Source organism: Priapulus caudatus, unplaced genomic scaffold (genome assembly GCF_000485595.1).
Source record: "Priapulus caudatus unplaced genomic scaffold, Priapulus_caudatus-5.0.1 Scaffold266, whole genome shotgun sequence".
NCBI lineage: Eukaryota > Metazoa > Priapulida > Priapulimorpha > Priapulimorphida > Priapulidae > Priapulus > Priapulus caudatus.
Window position 1 is genome coordinate 392,196 of NW_014577327.1, and position 15,000 is coordinate 407,195.

Here is a 15,000-nt window from a genome sequence, read left to right on the forward strand (position 1 = left end):
GTACGACGACACACACACACACCACACAACACACACACACACACACACACACACACACACACACACACACACACACACACACGACACACACACACACACACACACACACACACACACACACACACACACACACACACACACACACACACACACACACAAACGCGCACCCGCACGGGGCAGTCATGTCGCCTGGCTAAGCTAGAGAATTATTCTACTGTGAGTGTAGTATCCGTATAGTGAGCACTGCAGGTATGGCATCGCAACATCGCACCGATGTTTACACGTGTATGGCGAGATGCAGATGACGATGACGATGGCGAGGACGACGACGACGATGATGATGACGATTATGATGAAGATGATGATGGTGATGATGATGATGATGATGATGGTGATGAAGATGGTGATGGTGATGATGATGATGATGATGATAATGATGATGATGATAATGATGATGATGATGAAGATGGTGATAATGATGATGATGATGAAGATGGTGATGATGATGATGATGATGATAATGATGATGATAATGATGATGATGATGATGATGATGGTGATGATGATGATAATGATGATGATGATGGTGGTGATTATAATGATGATGATATTTATCAAGACTGTGTGTTTTTACCCACAGCGTGTACCACCGAGATGAAGACTGAAGCCACACGAGCACGGAGGACGCTGCGAGGAGATGAAAGGAGCGAGTTAATCACGAGTCATTTCATTTCATTGATCGCTGATTCCCGCCCGGTCTGCACGCTGCGCCATGTCAGGTAAGCGAGACATTCTGTATGCTGACAGACGTACACACACACACACGCGCGCACGCACACGCACACGCATGCACGCACGCACGCCCGCACGCAGCGCCATGTCAGGTAAGCGAGACATTCGGTATGCTGACAGACGTACACATACACACACGCGCACGCACACGCACACGCACGCATTCACGCACGCACGCACGCACGCACGCAGCGCCATGTCATGTTAGCGAGACATTCTGTATGCTGACAGACGTACACACACACACACGCACACACACGCACGCACACACACACACACACACACACGTACACACACGCACGCACGCCCGGAAAAATGCATGCCCGCTAACGCGCGTCTCTTCATTATACATGAGATCTTCACGGCGGAGTTTGAATCGCAGTGACAGCACTATGTGTTAGTGCTGCGCGCGAGAGACTGCAGACGAGACTTTTGTTGATGGTTGTTCGCATGTTCGACTACGATACGTCCCGGCTGTATACTGTATATACGCTATATTTTTCGAGTACAGATATTTTCGCGGATTCAGACTTGACGGAGTATTTCGCGAGCGGTTAATTTCGTGGTCGGTGAATTATTAATTATTCGGTATGAATTATTCGGTATGAATTATTCGCGTGTTGTTATTTTCGCGGTCGCGTTCGCGAACTTCGCGAAAATTAAACCACCGCGAAATATACAGCGTATACAGTGTTCACACTGCTATAGGCGCGTGGAGTAAACATGCGCGTTGTTGATATCCTAACAATCTGCTTCATACGCGGCTCGAACCGAACCACTCACTATCAAATGCGGAAATAAGCACATAAATCTGTAGCGGACAAGCACGAGTCTGGGGCGAGGAGGAGGAGAAAATATCCATGCATCGCTGGGTGGAAACTGCCTGCTTTATTCTCATGCACCCATGCAGATTCAACATGATTCATGATAGCTAGATGCCACTGCGATATAGGTGGCAGCACGAGCAACCCGTACGTAGCGGAACGTAGCGACGTTCACGCGTTTTTTGCAAATCTAGTCTTAATAAAGATGGATGGAGAATGGAATAAATGGATATAATAGATTGGATGAAGAATGAAGGGATAAAGAGGGAAGAGAGAGAGAGAGGGGGGAGAGAGAGAGAGCGGATGGAGAGAGAGAACGAGATGGAGAGAGAGAAAGAGAGAGCAGACCTGACGCAGAGATGATCGAAGAGGAGAGAGAGAGAGAGAGGACGAGAGAGAGAGCGAGCGAACGCGATCGGCGAGCGAAGCGCCGAGGAAGAGAGTTGAGAGAAAAGAGAGAGAGAGCTCTAGAGAGAGAAAGACGAGAGAGAGAGAGGAGAGACGAGAGAGACGAGCAAAGAGAGATAGACCCATAAAAAGGATAGAGCATGACGAGAGAGAGCGGCTACCAGCCGGGAGAGAGACGAGAGAGAGAGAAGAGAGAAACGAGCAGAGAGAGAGAGAGAGATGATAGAGGAGGAGAGCAGAGCAGAGAGAGCGAGCGAGCGAGAAGAGCGGAGCGAGAGAAGTGATGAGAAAGATGAGAGAGCAGCTGAGATGATGAGAAAAGAGAGAACCGAGAGGATGGGAGAGGAGAGAGAGATAAAGATGGAGATAGACATAAAAGGCATAGAGAGAGAGAGAGAGGGAGAGAGGAGCAGACGAGAAAGAGCAGAAGACATAAATAGGATAGCCAGAGAGCGGACACATACAGAGAGAAAAATAAGGTGCGTCGTGTTTTATTTTGTACATGTGCGTCGTTGCCGTCGTGCGTACTGTGCGTGTGTCCGTGTGCGTGTTATGTGCGTGGCTGCGTACGTGTCACTGTGTGTCCGTGTGTGTGTGGTGTTCTGTGCTGTAATGCACGTTGGACATTTAACTCGCGCCTTGGAATTTTCCGTCGGTTTCGCGTCGCCACAGCACAGGAAGGCGTGCCCGCCACGTCATCAAATTCAACTTAATGTTCACGCAATGCCCTTGCACATGCGCACGAATTATTGCAGTCGCTCGCGAAACATACGATCTCTCCTCCCACGGCTTTTTCTTTCTCTTTCTTTCTCTCTCTCTCTCTCTCTCTCTCTCTCTCTCTCTCTCTCTCTCTCTCTCCCTCGCTTTCTCTCTTTTTCTCCTCTCTCCCTCTCTACTTCTCTATACGGCCTCTCTCTCTCCTCTCTCTCTCCTTTCTTTCGTTTTCTCTTCCCCCCTCTCTCTCTTTCCTCTCTCTCCACTGCTCTCTCACAACCCCTCCCTCTCTCTCCGTTGTTTTTTGCCCGCGGTATATCGATCGGTGCGTTGTGTGCGTTGTTTTGTGCGCGCGCGTGGGGGGCTTTTCAAAAGAGAGAGTGCCGAACCATCTGGAAATTCTGTTGGAAATTCGTATCGGCTGCACGACGAGGCGAGGCGAAGTGCGAGAATGCGGAAGCAGGGTGAAGGGCGAGGCAGCGGAGAATCGCGGTGACGAGGCAGGCGAGAAGGGCCGAAGGCCCAGGGGAGGCCGTGACGAGGCAGGCGAGAAGGCGCAGGGCACGGGGAAGAGGGTTGACGCATGGCAGGGAGAAGCGGCGAAGCAGCGGGAGGGTGACGCAGCAGGAGAAGGGCAGGGCAGGGATGAGGGTGACGCAGGCAGGGAGAAGGCGAAGAAATGGCAGGGAGAGGGTGACGAGGCAGGGAGAAGGGCGAAGGCAGGGGGAGGGTGACGAGGCAGGGAGAAGGGCGAAGGCAGGGGGAGGGTGACGAGCAAGGCCGAGAAGGCGAGGGCAGGGAGAGGTGCACGAGGCCAGCGGAGAAGGGGGGGGGGGCGAGGGCAGGCTCAGCGGTGCACGAGGCAGGGAGAAGGCGAAGGGCAGGAGAGGCGTGGACGAGGCAGGGAGAAGGGCGAAGCAGGGCTTGAGGGTGACGAGGCAGGCGAGCAAGGTGCGAAGGCCACGGGAGAGGGTGACGAGGCAGGGGAGAAGAGCCGATAGGCCAGGGAGAGGGTGACGAGGCCAGGGAGAAGTGTTTGAAGACAGCGGGGATGCCGTAACGAGGCGCAGGGAGAAGCGGCGAAGGCAGGTGAGAGGGTGTGACGAGGCAGGGGAGAAGGGCGAAGACAGCGGCCGGAGGGTGACGAGCAGGCGAGAACATACACACATTACATACACACACATACACGCACGCCCACGCAGCACGCACACACGCGCACACACACCCGCCGATTGACTCATTACATATATATAGCTGCCCATGCCTAATTTTGCTTTGTTCGCGCCGGCCCGTGCCGCGTCATGACATCTGTTCTCTTTATTAGCTCACAGTCGACTTAATTACGCCTGAATAATTAACAGCTATCCCCCGCCGCAAGGCACGCGTATTCGGCCTGCCGTCATCAGTCATGCTCACACACAGCAGCGACTACTATAGACCAAGGAGCTAAATAAAGGGTGTTTGAACAATTAGTAGAGGACGTCCAATAGGCGGCAGGCCTGAATAAGCTAGTCGAACAGAAAATTAATTAAAAATACTCACACTGCTTACTGCGCTTACACAAACATACACTTTATTTCATGGTTATAATAAACTATACAGATTCAGGCTGCTATGCTCCGCTCAAAACTTTTGCCAGCTCTATGACGCGAATTTCTGCCCAAAGTTGTCTGAACCCACATTATCATACACAAAAATATCACCAGCCGGTCGCTGCGCGCTACGCCACCTGACGATGCTCACGAGCTTACACAACAAGGACCAATTTTTACTTCTAATGCCCTTTCTAGACGGATCCACGGCGGCGCATCTAGCTTGTCGCTGATAATGCAAATATTATTGCAATCAGTGTCTAATTTCAGCGAAAAGAAATGCCAAAAAAGCATTTTTTAGAGACGATAATAGTGCAACGCGTGAACCAATTGCGGAGGCTTACTGTTGTACCCCTCCTATTAGACCAAGGCCAGCTACATATAACAAAGAGAGGAAGCGCCCGCCCCAATTAATTCTGCGCCCAAAAAATCGTTTGCCCATATTTGGTCATATTGGCCTAGAACAGCATTTAGTGCTTCTATTGTCCTCTGGGTTCTGGCGTCTGCACAGCGTCGCTTTTCAACTTGCATTTGGTTCCATAGATGGTGGCGTCCTTGAGGCGAAAGCACACAGCCAATCCGCTTCCTCTCCTTGTTATATTTAGCTCCTTGCTATAGACCAGCCCGACACATTATAGTCACAGCTATAGTCACGTTTATAGTCACGTTATAGTCACAGTATAGTCACAGCTATAGTCACATTATACACCGTCACAGTATAGTCACATCTATAGTCACATTATAGTCACAGTATAGTCACAGCTATATAGTCACATTATAGTCACAGTATAGTCACAGCTATATAGTCACATTATAGTCACAGTATAGTCACATTATAGTCACATTATAGTCACAGCTATAGTCACATTATAGTCACAGTATAGTCACAGCTATATAGTCACATTATAGTCACAGCTATAGTGTCACATTATAGTCACAGTATAGTCACATTATAGTCAGCAATTATAGTCACAGCTATAGCTCACATTATACCACCGTCACTCCAGGTATAGTCACATATAGTCACAATTATAGTCACAGCTATAGTCACATTATACACCGTCACATTATAGTTACGTCTGTACACTTTGTGTATACATATCTATGTACCTCGGGTCATATTAGCGTTAGTACCTAATACTTACAACGCACCCTTCAGCAGTTACTGCGGCAGTTGGCAGAAGGGTGCCCTGCGGTGCACGCGTGGCTAATCATGTGCGTTAAACAGAGAGTGAGTTTTCTAAACGGGTTTACTCGACCAGCGAATTTAAAACCACGGCTCGTGGATATACCAGAGGGCAAAAATGAGATATATATATCAGAAGTAGCATAATAGGGAAGTTAGATCCCTATTATCTCTCTGTATATTAATATATATATTTATAAATTATAATAGCAGAGGCAAGGAGGGAAGGCGCGAAAGTGACAGGATGTGTGACGTTATGGCTTCTCCCTTCTCTGTTCACCGCCTCACCTCATAACAACCTCATCTCCTCCCTGCTTCCCGCACCCCATCCGTCCTCCTCTCCTGCTCCCACAAATCCGTCTCCAATCCCGCTTCCAATGTCGGCCTAGCTTGCTCCCCCTCGTCCTCCTCACCCTGCTTCCCCCAATCGCGTCTCCTTCACCCCCCGCGCCTCGCCGCTGTGTGGCCGCGTAGTTGCGTTGCCGTGGCGACGCCGCATCCCTGCTCGCGCACGTGCGCAGACGCGTGATGCGCATGCGCGCGCTTTGTTTGTCGGCGGGCGCGGCCATGACTCTTACCCTACTTCTGTGCCGTCCATGCACTTATTTTCCACAGGCGAGCACAACACAGCAACAAGCAACAACAACACAAACAGCAGGCAGCAGCAGCAACAGCAGCGGATGCGGCAACGGCGTCAGCAGCAGCAGCAGGCGGCAACCTATCTTCTACGTCGCAGATTGAAGAGGGGGGTATTAGCCACACCCTCTTATAACCATAGATCCGCAAAAGTCCCTAGCTATCACTACAACCAGGTGGCAGCATCAGTCCCCACCCGCTACAAGCAGGTGGCAGCATGATCGACCCAGTAGCGACGCCCTGTCTGGCTTGGCTGCAAGCGGCAGCGACCGGGCACAAGCACGCAACGCCCGCACTCACACTCACTCGCGCACGCACGCGCGCACGCCAGCCCGCACACATATATGGATTTACGGCGGAATTTGCAGTCGATTAATATTTTATTGGATTTGTTCGCATTCTCTCGCCCCCGCACGAGCGAGCACACACACTGTCGCCTGCCAATCGCGGCGGAGGATGATGTGGCGCGCGGGGTCACCGCAGACTGCGGGGCCCATGGCAACGCGTGCGTGGATGCTGAGTGAGTGAGTGAGTGAGCGAACGGCTTACGCGGTCCCTCTCCCGTGTCGTCGCGGCTGCTGACGCGTGACGTCACGACCACCTAGCGGAGATGTATCCTTCTGCCTGTACAGCCAGACGCTACGTCCACTGTGTGTGTGTGTGTGTGTGTGTGTGTGTGTGTGTGTGCGTGTGTGGTGCGGCGTGCCGTTGCGTGCGTGGCGCTGCCGTGTGTGTGTGCTACGTGTGCGTGCGTCCGTTGTGTGCGCGTGTGTCGTGTGTGTGGTGATCGTGTGTGGTGTGTGCGTGCGTGCGTGCGTGCCTCTGGTGTGTGTGTGTGTGGTGTGTGCTGCGTGCGTGCGTGCGTGCGTGCTGGTGGGCTGCGTTGCGTGCGTGCGTGCGTGCCGTGCTGTGTGTGCTGTGAAGAAGAGAGAGAGAGCAGAGAGATAGAGAGTAGCGATGAGAGAGAAGACGAGGAGACGAGAGAGAGAGAGAGAGTGAAGCAGGGAGGGAAGGCAAAAAGAGAGAGTAGGGCCAGAGTGGATATGGAGGAGGAAGAAGGAGAGATGGAGACAGTAAGGGTGAGGAGCGGATATAGCAATAGGGAGATAGCGAGCAGCAGCAGAGACAGACAGCGCTAGAAAGGATTGAAAGAGAGAGAGAACGCGCTTGGCGATGACGAGAGGGGGGGATGAGAGCGAGCGAGAGAGGAGAGGAGGGAGGAGGGAGAGATGGGTGAATGCGAGGGAGAGATGGAGGGGAGAGGGAGGGAGGGAGAGGCCCTCTATCCACCTATATCTACTTCGCCCCGCTCCAGCTGCCCACCATGAAATTGAAAACGAGGCGTAAAAATATTCGCCGTCCTAGTTCTAGTTGACATAACGCATTCGCGGTACATAATATGTCAGTCAGTATAGAGGTATAGTCTTGGTCAGCGCAGGTGCTGTAGACTATGTGTGTGCCGCGCGTGCGTACTGCGTGTTGCGTTCGCCGTAAACTACAACAAGCTGGCCCTTTGTCATCGAACTAGTACGCACACTGCCGATTATATAGGCTCTCCTAGCCGAAGCCGCATTATATTTCGCCTGGCCGTGGCCCTTGCAGTCGATTGCGCGGGGTGGCGGGTGGTGGGGGCAGGGGGCGCGTTGGCAAGGGACATTGGGGGATGGGCTCAATGGAAGACTTAGCATGCAGCCACGGCTTAAGCATACTCCGCCTGGCAAACTCAGTGTAGATCGAGTGCCTGATACGTGCAGTTTGTAATATCGGCTTATGATTGTAGGGAAAAGTAAAGCCTAGCCTACTGTAGTGTATGTTATAGCGTTTCCCTTTATTACTCACGCTATTACTCTCCAACTTCTTATATACGGTTGCGCGCGCCCCTCTCTCTCTCTCTCTCCTCTCTCTTCCTCTCTCTCTTGCTCTCTTCTCTCTCTATCTCTCTCTCTCTCTCTCTCTCTCTCTCTCTCTCTCTCTCTCTCTCTCTCTCATCTCTCTCTCTCTTCTCTCTCTCTACTCTCTTCTTCTCTCTCTCTCTCTCTCTCTCCGTCCTCTCTCTCTTCTCTCTTTCTCTCTCTCTCTCTCTCTCTACTCTCTCTTTTAGCTCCTCCTCTTCTCTCTTCTCTCTCTCTCTGCTCTCTTCTCTCTCCTTCTCTCTCTCTCTCTCTTCTTTCTCTCTCTCTCTCTTCTCCTCCTCTCTCTCTCTCTCTTCTTTCTCTCTCTCTCTTCTCTCTTCTCTCTCTCTCTTCTCTCTCTCTTTCACCCCGCACCCCAATCTCCTTCTCTCTCTCTCTCTCTCTGCTCTTCTCTCTCTGGCGGCTCTCTCTCTTCTCTCTCTCTCTCTGTCTCTCTCTCTCTCTCTTGCCTCCTCTTCTTCTCTCTCTCTCTCTCTCTCTCTCTCTCTCTCTCCTCTCTCTCTCTCTCCTCTCTTCTTGCTCTCTCCTCTCCTCTCTCTCTCTTCTCTCTCTCTATCTCCTCTTCTCTCTCTCTCTCTCTCTCTCTCTCGTCTCTTGCTCTCTCTCTCTCTCTCTCTCTCTCCTCCTCTCTCTCTGCTCTCTCGTCTCTCTCTTCCTCTCTCTCTCTCTCTCTCTCTCTCTCTCTCTCTCTCTCTCTCTCTCTCTCTCTCTCTCTCGCTCGTTTTCGCGTCCCTTTCGATATATATATATATATATCCCGCTCTCTCCCTCTCTCTCTTTCTTTCTTTCTCTCCCGCTCTCGATCTCGTGTCCTCCCTCTCTCCTCTCTCTCTCTGTCTCTCGCTCTCTCTTTCGCCTGTTTTCGCGTCCTCTCTCTCTCTCTTCCTTCCCCTCTCTCTCATCTCTCTTCTCTGCCTCTTTTCTCTTTCCTCTCTATCTTTCTCGTGCGCGTACGAGGTTTCGCCCCCTCTGTCTTAGTCTATAGGAAATATTTATACTTCAAAACATCAACTCTCATCATAACCTTAACTCTGAATTTTGCCTGAACTTTCATCGTAACACTAACCCTCATACCAAACACCCTAAACCGGACCCTAACGATACGCTCGCTCGCACAATGGAATGTAACAACGTATCTGCAATATACGGAGTAGCGTAGTATTGTAGGTCGTGGCGCCATCTACAGTCGACGAGCGCAGTATATCGTATGAGGCTAACCTCAACGAGACTACCTTCCACGACAGAAAAGCGTGCCCACCAGTGCGCCCGCGGCTGTGCGTGCGTGCGTGCGTGCGTGCGTGCGTGCGTGCGTGCGGGCGTGCGTGCATGCGTGCGTGCTTCACTCGGTCACTCACTCACTCACTCACTCACTCATTTATTCACCCACTCACTCGCTCACCCACTCACTCCCTCATTCACTTACTCTCTCACTCAATCAATCAAATCATCCATCACTCAATAAATTAATTAATCAATCAATCAATCACTACTCGCTCGCTCTCTCACTCACTCACTCACTCACTCACTCACTCACTCACTCACTCACTCACTAAACAGGCTTACATCCCGCTGTCCCGATATTTTCGCATAGCAATAATTGAATGGATAGCTAGACTGCCGCCGCCGTTCGCTCAGTAGTCGCGCGAGGCACGGGCAGCGAGCGACGTCGGGGGCAGTCTCGCCGACCAAACAGTGATTCATCAGCTGCAGCCGGCCGCTAGGGCTTCTCGCGTTGCAGTCGTCATGTTTATCCTAGCGACAACGAATCCCTCAGATTCTCGAATTCTGAAGCAGCGTTTGCACAGCCGGCGTTCCATTATATACACATATATATATATATATATATATATATGTATTAATATTATATATATATATATATATATGATATATATAGAATATAAATCGGTATTGAACGAAGAGAGCCTGAATAATGAACGTGGTTCTATGGCGGCGCATGTGCGCTCGTGCCTCTCTGCGTGGGTGGCATTGGCGCCATCTCTAGGGTGTGCGTAACACCGCAGCCCAATATCGCCGCATCTTCAATTTGTGTCTAGATGTGGTTGTTAAGTGTTCTGTGGGCCGAGCCGGGAGCGGCGGCAGGGGTGCTGAGACGCTCATATGCGTAATTGTTAATGTAAGCATTGCCGGCGTCTTCATGTTCTGTCCGTGCTGTCTGTCTGTCTGTCTGCTCTGATCTGTCTGTTCTCTCTCTCTCTCTCGTCTCTCTCTCTCTCTCTCTCTCATCTCTCTCTCTCTCTCTCGCATTCTCTCTCTCTTCGCTGTCTCTCTGTCTCTCATGATCTTCACTAGTCTCTCTGTCTCTCTGCTCTCTCTCTCTCTCTCTCGCCGCTCTCTCTCTCTCTCCTCTCTCTCCCTCTCTCTCGTCTCTCGGGCGTATTCTCACTAGACTGTTTCTGCTTTCAGATGGCCACGCAGTGATTGGTAGCGGGAGACTCTGTGTGCAGCACCAGCAGCGCAGGCTCCTTCCATCATAGCTATTAGAAGTCCCCGTCTCATAATTCTCCATCCCGCACGCCCGGATAGTCGACACAACGTCGTATGCAACCATAGACGGGATTAGGGAAGCGGCACGCCGGTGGGCGTTTCGCGCGGCCAGAATCGTCCGTAAGTGACACTGCTCTGCGGCCATAACCTACGTAAGCACACTTCGGCGGCATAACCTCGTAAGCCACGCTCGACAGCATAACCTCGTACGCGTGTGCGGTATGCGTGATCTCCGAATGCGTGCTCTGTGATGGCAGGGAGCGTCTGCTGCGCGCTGTGTGCTGCGTCATGCAGCAACAGTCAGCCGCAGCAGTACGGAGTAGTTACCAGCAGCCAACTCAGGTAGCAGGCAGCAGTACGAGTTATAGCAGAGCAACAGCCGCCAGCCGGCCAGCAGAAACAGCAGCAGCGGCGGCAGTAGCAGCCCAGCAGCGGCGGCAGTAGCAGCCCTAGCAGTACGAGTAAGTAGCCAGCAACAGCCAGCAAGCGCGGCCGGCAGCGTAGCGCGCAGTTAGTAGTAATTGAATGCTTAAATGCGTGTTGGAGAGCGACTAGACTGACACCCGTCCTTTGCGACCTTGGGTAACTTGCGTCAAACTATGCGACACGGGTGACAGTTCTGCGAGAATTGCGGGTCTCTTTTGCATGCGTTAGCCCGCCGCGTTCATTTCACGACATCAAAGCGCATTGTGTCGCACTATGGTGGCCCTCCTAGCCTGTTTTAAAAGTCACGAGTAATAGAAGTGCAGCGTTGAAGTGAAGCATTGTGTATAGATATAGTGTTTGTGCATATATATATTTTCTATTATTTATGAATAATGGAACACACCACACATACACGCACTGCACGCCACGCACCCACCACGCACGCCACGCACACACACACACACACACACATACACTAAACACACACACACAGCACCACACCACACACACACACACACACACACACACAACACACACACAACACACACACACCGGCGGCGCGCGCGCGTGGCGCGCTACACACAACATGCTATTGCGCAGCGCCATCTGCCTGTGATTTTCTGCCGCGTGACGTCATCGCGCGCTCTGTCATACGTCATCTCGATGCACCAGTGGACTCACTCGCATCGCCGGTAGCGCGCTGATCAGGATTAAATCGGAATCAGTGCCCGTAATGGGTATGATCCGAAATGGCCTTCACTCATTCAATATATAATTCAAAATAGATAGTGGGAAATTTGCAGCGATCCTGCCTGCTCTCACACGATGATTCCCGACTTGCGCCTGGCCTGAGCATGGTTTTTATCTCCCCTGCTAGATCCTTCCTGCCTACTTCCTACCTGCTGCCTGCCTGGCCTACTGCCCATTGCGCTGCATGGCCTGGCTGCTCCCTGCTGCCTGACTGCCTGCCTGCTTGCCTTGAATCATGTTACCTACCTGACTGCTTACCTGCTCCCTGCCTGTCCTACCTTACTTGCCTGCCATGCCTGTTCTGCCCTACCTGGCCTACGTTGCCTGACCTGCCTACCTACCTGCCTGCCTGCCATGGCCTGCCTGCCCTGCCTGCACCTGCCCTGCTGCCTGCACTGCCTGACCTAGCCTGTCGCCTACCTACCTGCCTGCTTGCCTGCTGCTGCTACCTGCCTGCCTGCCTCCTGCCTGCCTGCCTGGCCTGACTGTCGACTGCCTGCCTGGCCTGCTGGGTAGTGCCCGGACGTACGTGGTTGATACACCGCGTATTCGCGTCTTCTTCATTTCAGCTCGATGTTGCTGCGCGGTATATATTTTATGCATTACCCCCCGCGCGCGATACACGGACGGCTAAACAAGATTTAGTCCGTAAAATTACCTGTCGCTGTTCATCATTGCAATAATGGGAAATATGGTCAGCGCAATATAACGGCATGAGTCATGCTGAAAGTAAAAGATAAGAGGGAGAAAGGGAGAGGGGGGAGAGGGAGAGAGAAGGGAGGGGGGGACGAAAGTAAAAGAGAAAGAGAAAGAGAGGTAAAAAAAAGAAAGAAAGAGAGAGAGAGGAGAGAGAGAGAGAGGAGGANTGACTAGTCTCACCTGATTAGCCTCACCTGACTAGCCTCACCTGATTAGCCTCACCTGACTAGCCTCACCTGTGGAGCCTCACCTGTGGAGCCTCACCTGATTAGTCTCACCTGACTAGCATCACCTGACTAGCCTCACCTGACTAGCCTCACCTGATTGATGGCACCTCCGCATGACATTCGCGCGGCCGGCCACGTACACAATGACACACACGCGCACCAATCTGTCATTCTAAACTTTAATTTCGAACTGCAATGCTAAACTTTAATTTCTGTCATTCTAACTGCATTTTAAAAGCGGAGCGGTCTGTAGTAGTGACAGGGGGGCGTGGCAGAAACGACATGTCGAGTCGACGACATTCGGATACGTCAACCGACGACCGAAGGTTGGCCTCGTAAGACTCGCTCATGTCGTAACGCGAAGACAACAGCCCGCCGGGTGTTCCATCGTTACGATGGCTAGGAGATGCGGAGCCGTCGGAAACGGCGACGTAATCACACGCACGCACGCACGCACGCACGCACGCACGCACGCACAGCACGCACGCACGCACGCACGCACACATGCACACATGCGCGCACGCACGTACGCATACGCACACGCACGCACACGCGCACACACGCACACACACACACGCACGCACGCACGCACACATGCACACACGCGCGCGCGCACGTACGCATACGCACACGCACGCACACGCGCACACACACACACACACACATACACACACATACATACACACACACACGCATACACACACCAGCACAGGACACACCACACCATCGTACGCACAATGATGGTTTTGATGCATTTTGCCGCCCGTTTTGACAAAACAAATTACTGAATTTAGGCGGCATTGCACACAGCCTCCGTCCAGCTTCGTGCCTGCTTTGTGTATATTATGGCGTTCACTTTCGCCCCTTGTACACCAAGCTTCCTGTTCTTCATTCATCATTCATTGGTTGAATGAATCCAGCGCGTATGATGCCCAAAACGCGTCAGTAGTTGTCATTAATAGCCAACATTGTGTCGTTATTGCTATATTCGCGGTCATAACCATGCGTTCAGTATCACATCATCAGCAGCAGCAGTAGCACTTATCAGCAGCAAACAGCAACAGCATCAACAGAAGTAAGCAATAGTAACCGGTCATCAGCCATCACACCATCCATAATAACTAATTTATAATCAATAATAATAATAAATAACAACAATAATAATAGATCAGTAATAATAATATTAATTATTACCACCGATTATCGTGTCATCATTCTCTTCATCACAGTCATCGATCATCGTCGACGTCATAATCGAACAATCAGCCACGTTTCTCAGCTGTCATCGCCCTATTATGACGGCTGCATTTCCACTGCAATATTGCGCCATTATTCCTGCCGCTCTCCTCTCTCGCTCTCCCCCTCTCTACCCCTCTCACCCTCTCCTCTCTCTCTCTCTCTCACTCACCTCGACCCTTTTTCTCTCGTCTCCTTTCATCTCTCTCCCTCTCTTCCCACCCCCTTTCTCTCCACTCCCCTCTCTCTTACCCCCTCTCGCTCAACCCTCTTCTCCATCTCTCTCTCTCTCTGCTTTCTCTCTTTCTTTCTCTCTTTCTCCTTTCTCTTCTTTCTCTCTCTCTCTACCCTTCCCCACCTCCCCTTTCTCTCTCCACTCCCTCTCGCTCAACCCTCTCCCTCCACTCTCTCTCTCTCTCTCTCTCTCTCTCTCTCTCTCTCTCTCTCTCTCTACTCTCTCTCTCTCTCTCTCTCTCTCTCTCTCTCTCTCTCTCTCTCTCTCTACTCTCTCTCTCTCTCTACTCTCTCTCTCTCTCTCTCTCTCTCTCTCTCTCTCTCTCTCTCTCTCTCAACCTCTCTCTCTCTCAACCTCTCTCTCTCTCTCTCTTCTTCTTCTCTCGCCTGTCTTGCGAGACGGGTTGCTGCGTCGTCTTACGTGACTGAGTCAGTCACAGTTACTGAGTATGTAAGCTCGCACGTCCGTGGGAGCTCGCGCACGTAAAATACGACGCGTGTATCGCGCGAGGAAAAACGAGCTGTTTGTTCTGCGGGAAGCCATTAAATGCGCCAATATTTGGCGAATCGGCGCTTGTTGATCGAGGCCGATTGAATGCGATGGCGGACCATTAAATATTTATGCGCGCAATACTCCCCGCGGGGCGCAGAGAGGTGGAGAGAATCGGAGAGGAGATGTAGAGAGAAGGGGGAGAGGGAGGAGAGAGAGGGAGGGAAAGAGAAGCGCACCCGCGCGCGCTCGTATGTTTATGTGTGTGTGTGTGTGTGTGTGTGTGTGTGTGTGTGTGCGTGCGCGCGCGTGCGTGCGTGCGTGCGTGTGAGTGTGTGTGCGTGCGTGTGCGTGGTGAGAATGAAAGA

At 51.8% G+C, this 15,000-nt stretch overlaps 1 protein-coding gene and 1 long non-coding RNA gene across 2 annotated transcripts in view; one reads left to right on the forward strand and one right to left on the reverse strand.

Moving 5' to 3' along the window:
* The window catches only part of LOC106808299, a 16,305-nt gene extending 15,532 nt beyond the window's left edge, over window positions 1-773 (forward strand). The window contains exon 3 of the long non-coding RNA XR_001393763.1: window positions 641-773. This is a non-coding gene — a long non-coding RNA (uncharacterized LOC106808299). The remainder of the gene's footprint in view (window positions 1-640) is intronic.
* Window positions 774-8,112: 7,339 nt separating this feature from the next.
* The window catches only part of LOC106808295 (putative uncharacterized protein DDB_G0271982), a gene marked incomplete at its 3' end in the record, with an annotated part of 7,094 nt that continues 206 nt past the window's right edge, over window positions 8,113-15,000 (reverse strand). Inside the window, exons 2-4 of the mRNA XM_014810950.1 lie at window positions 9,629-9,817; window positions 8,460-8,528; window positions 8,113-8,376 (exon numbers count right to left, since the gene is read on the reverse strand). Coding sequence (XP_014666436.1) covers window positions 8,113-8,376; window positions 8,460-8,528; window positions 9,629-9,817 — 522 coding nt within the window. The remainder of the gene's footprint in view (window positions 8,377-8,459; window positions 8,529-9,628; window positions 9,818-15,000) is intronic.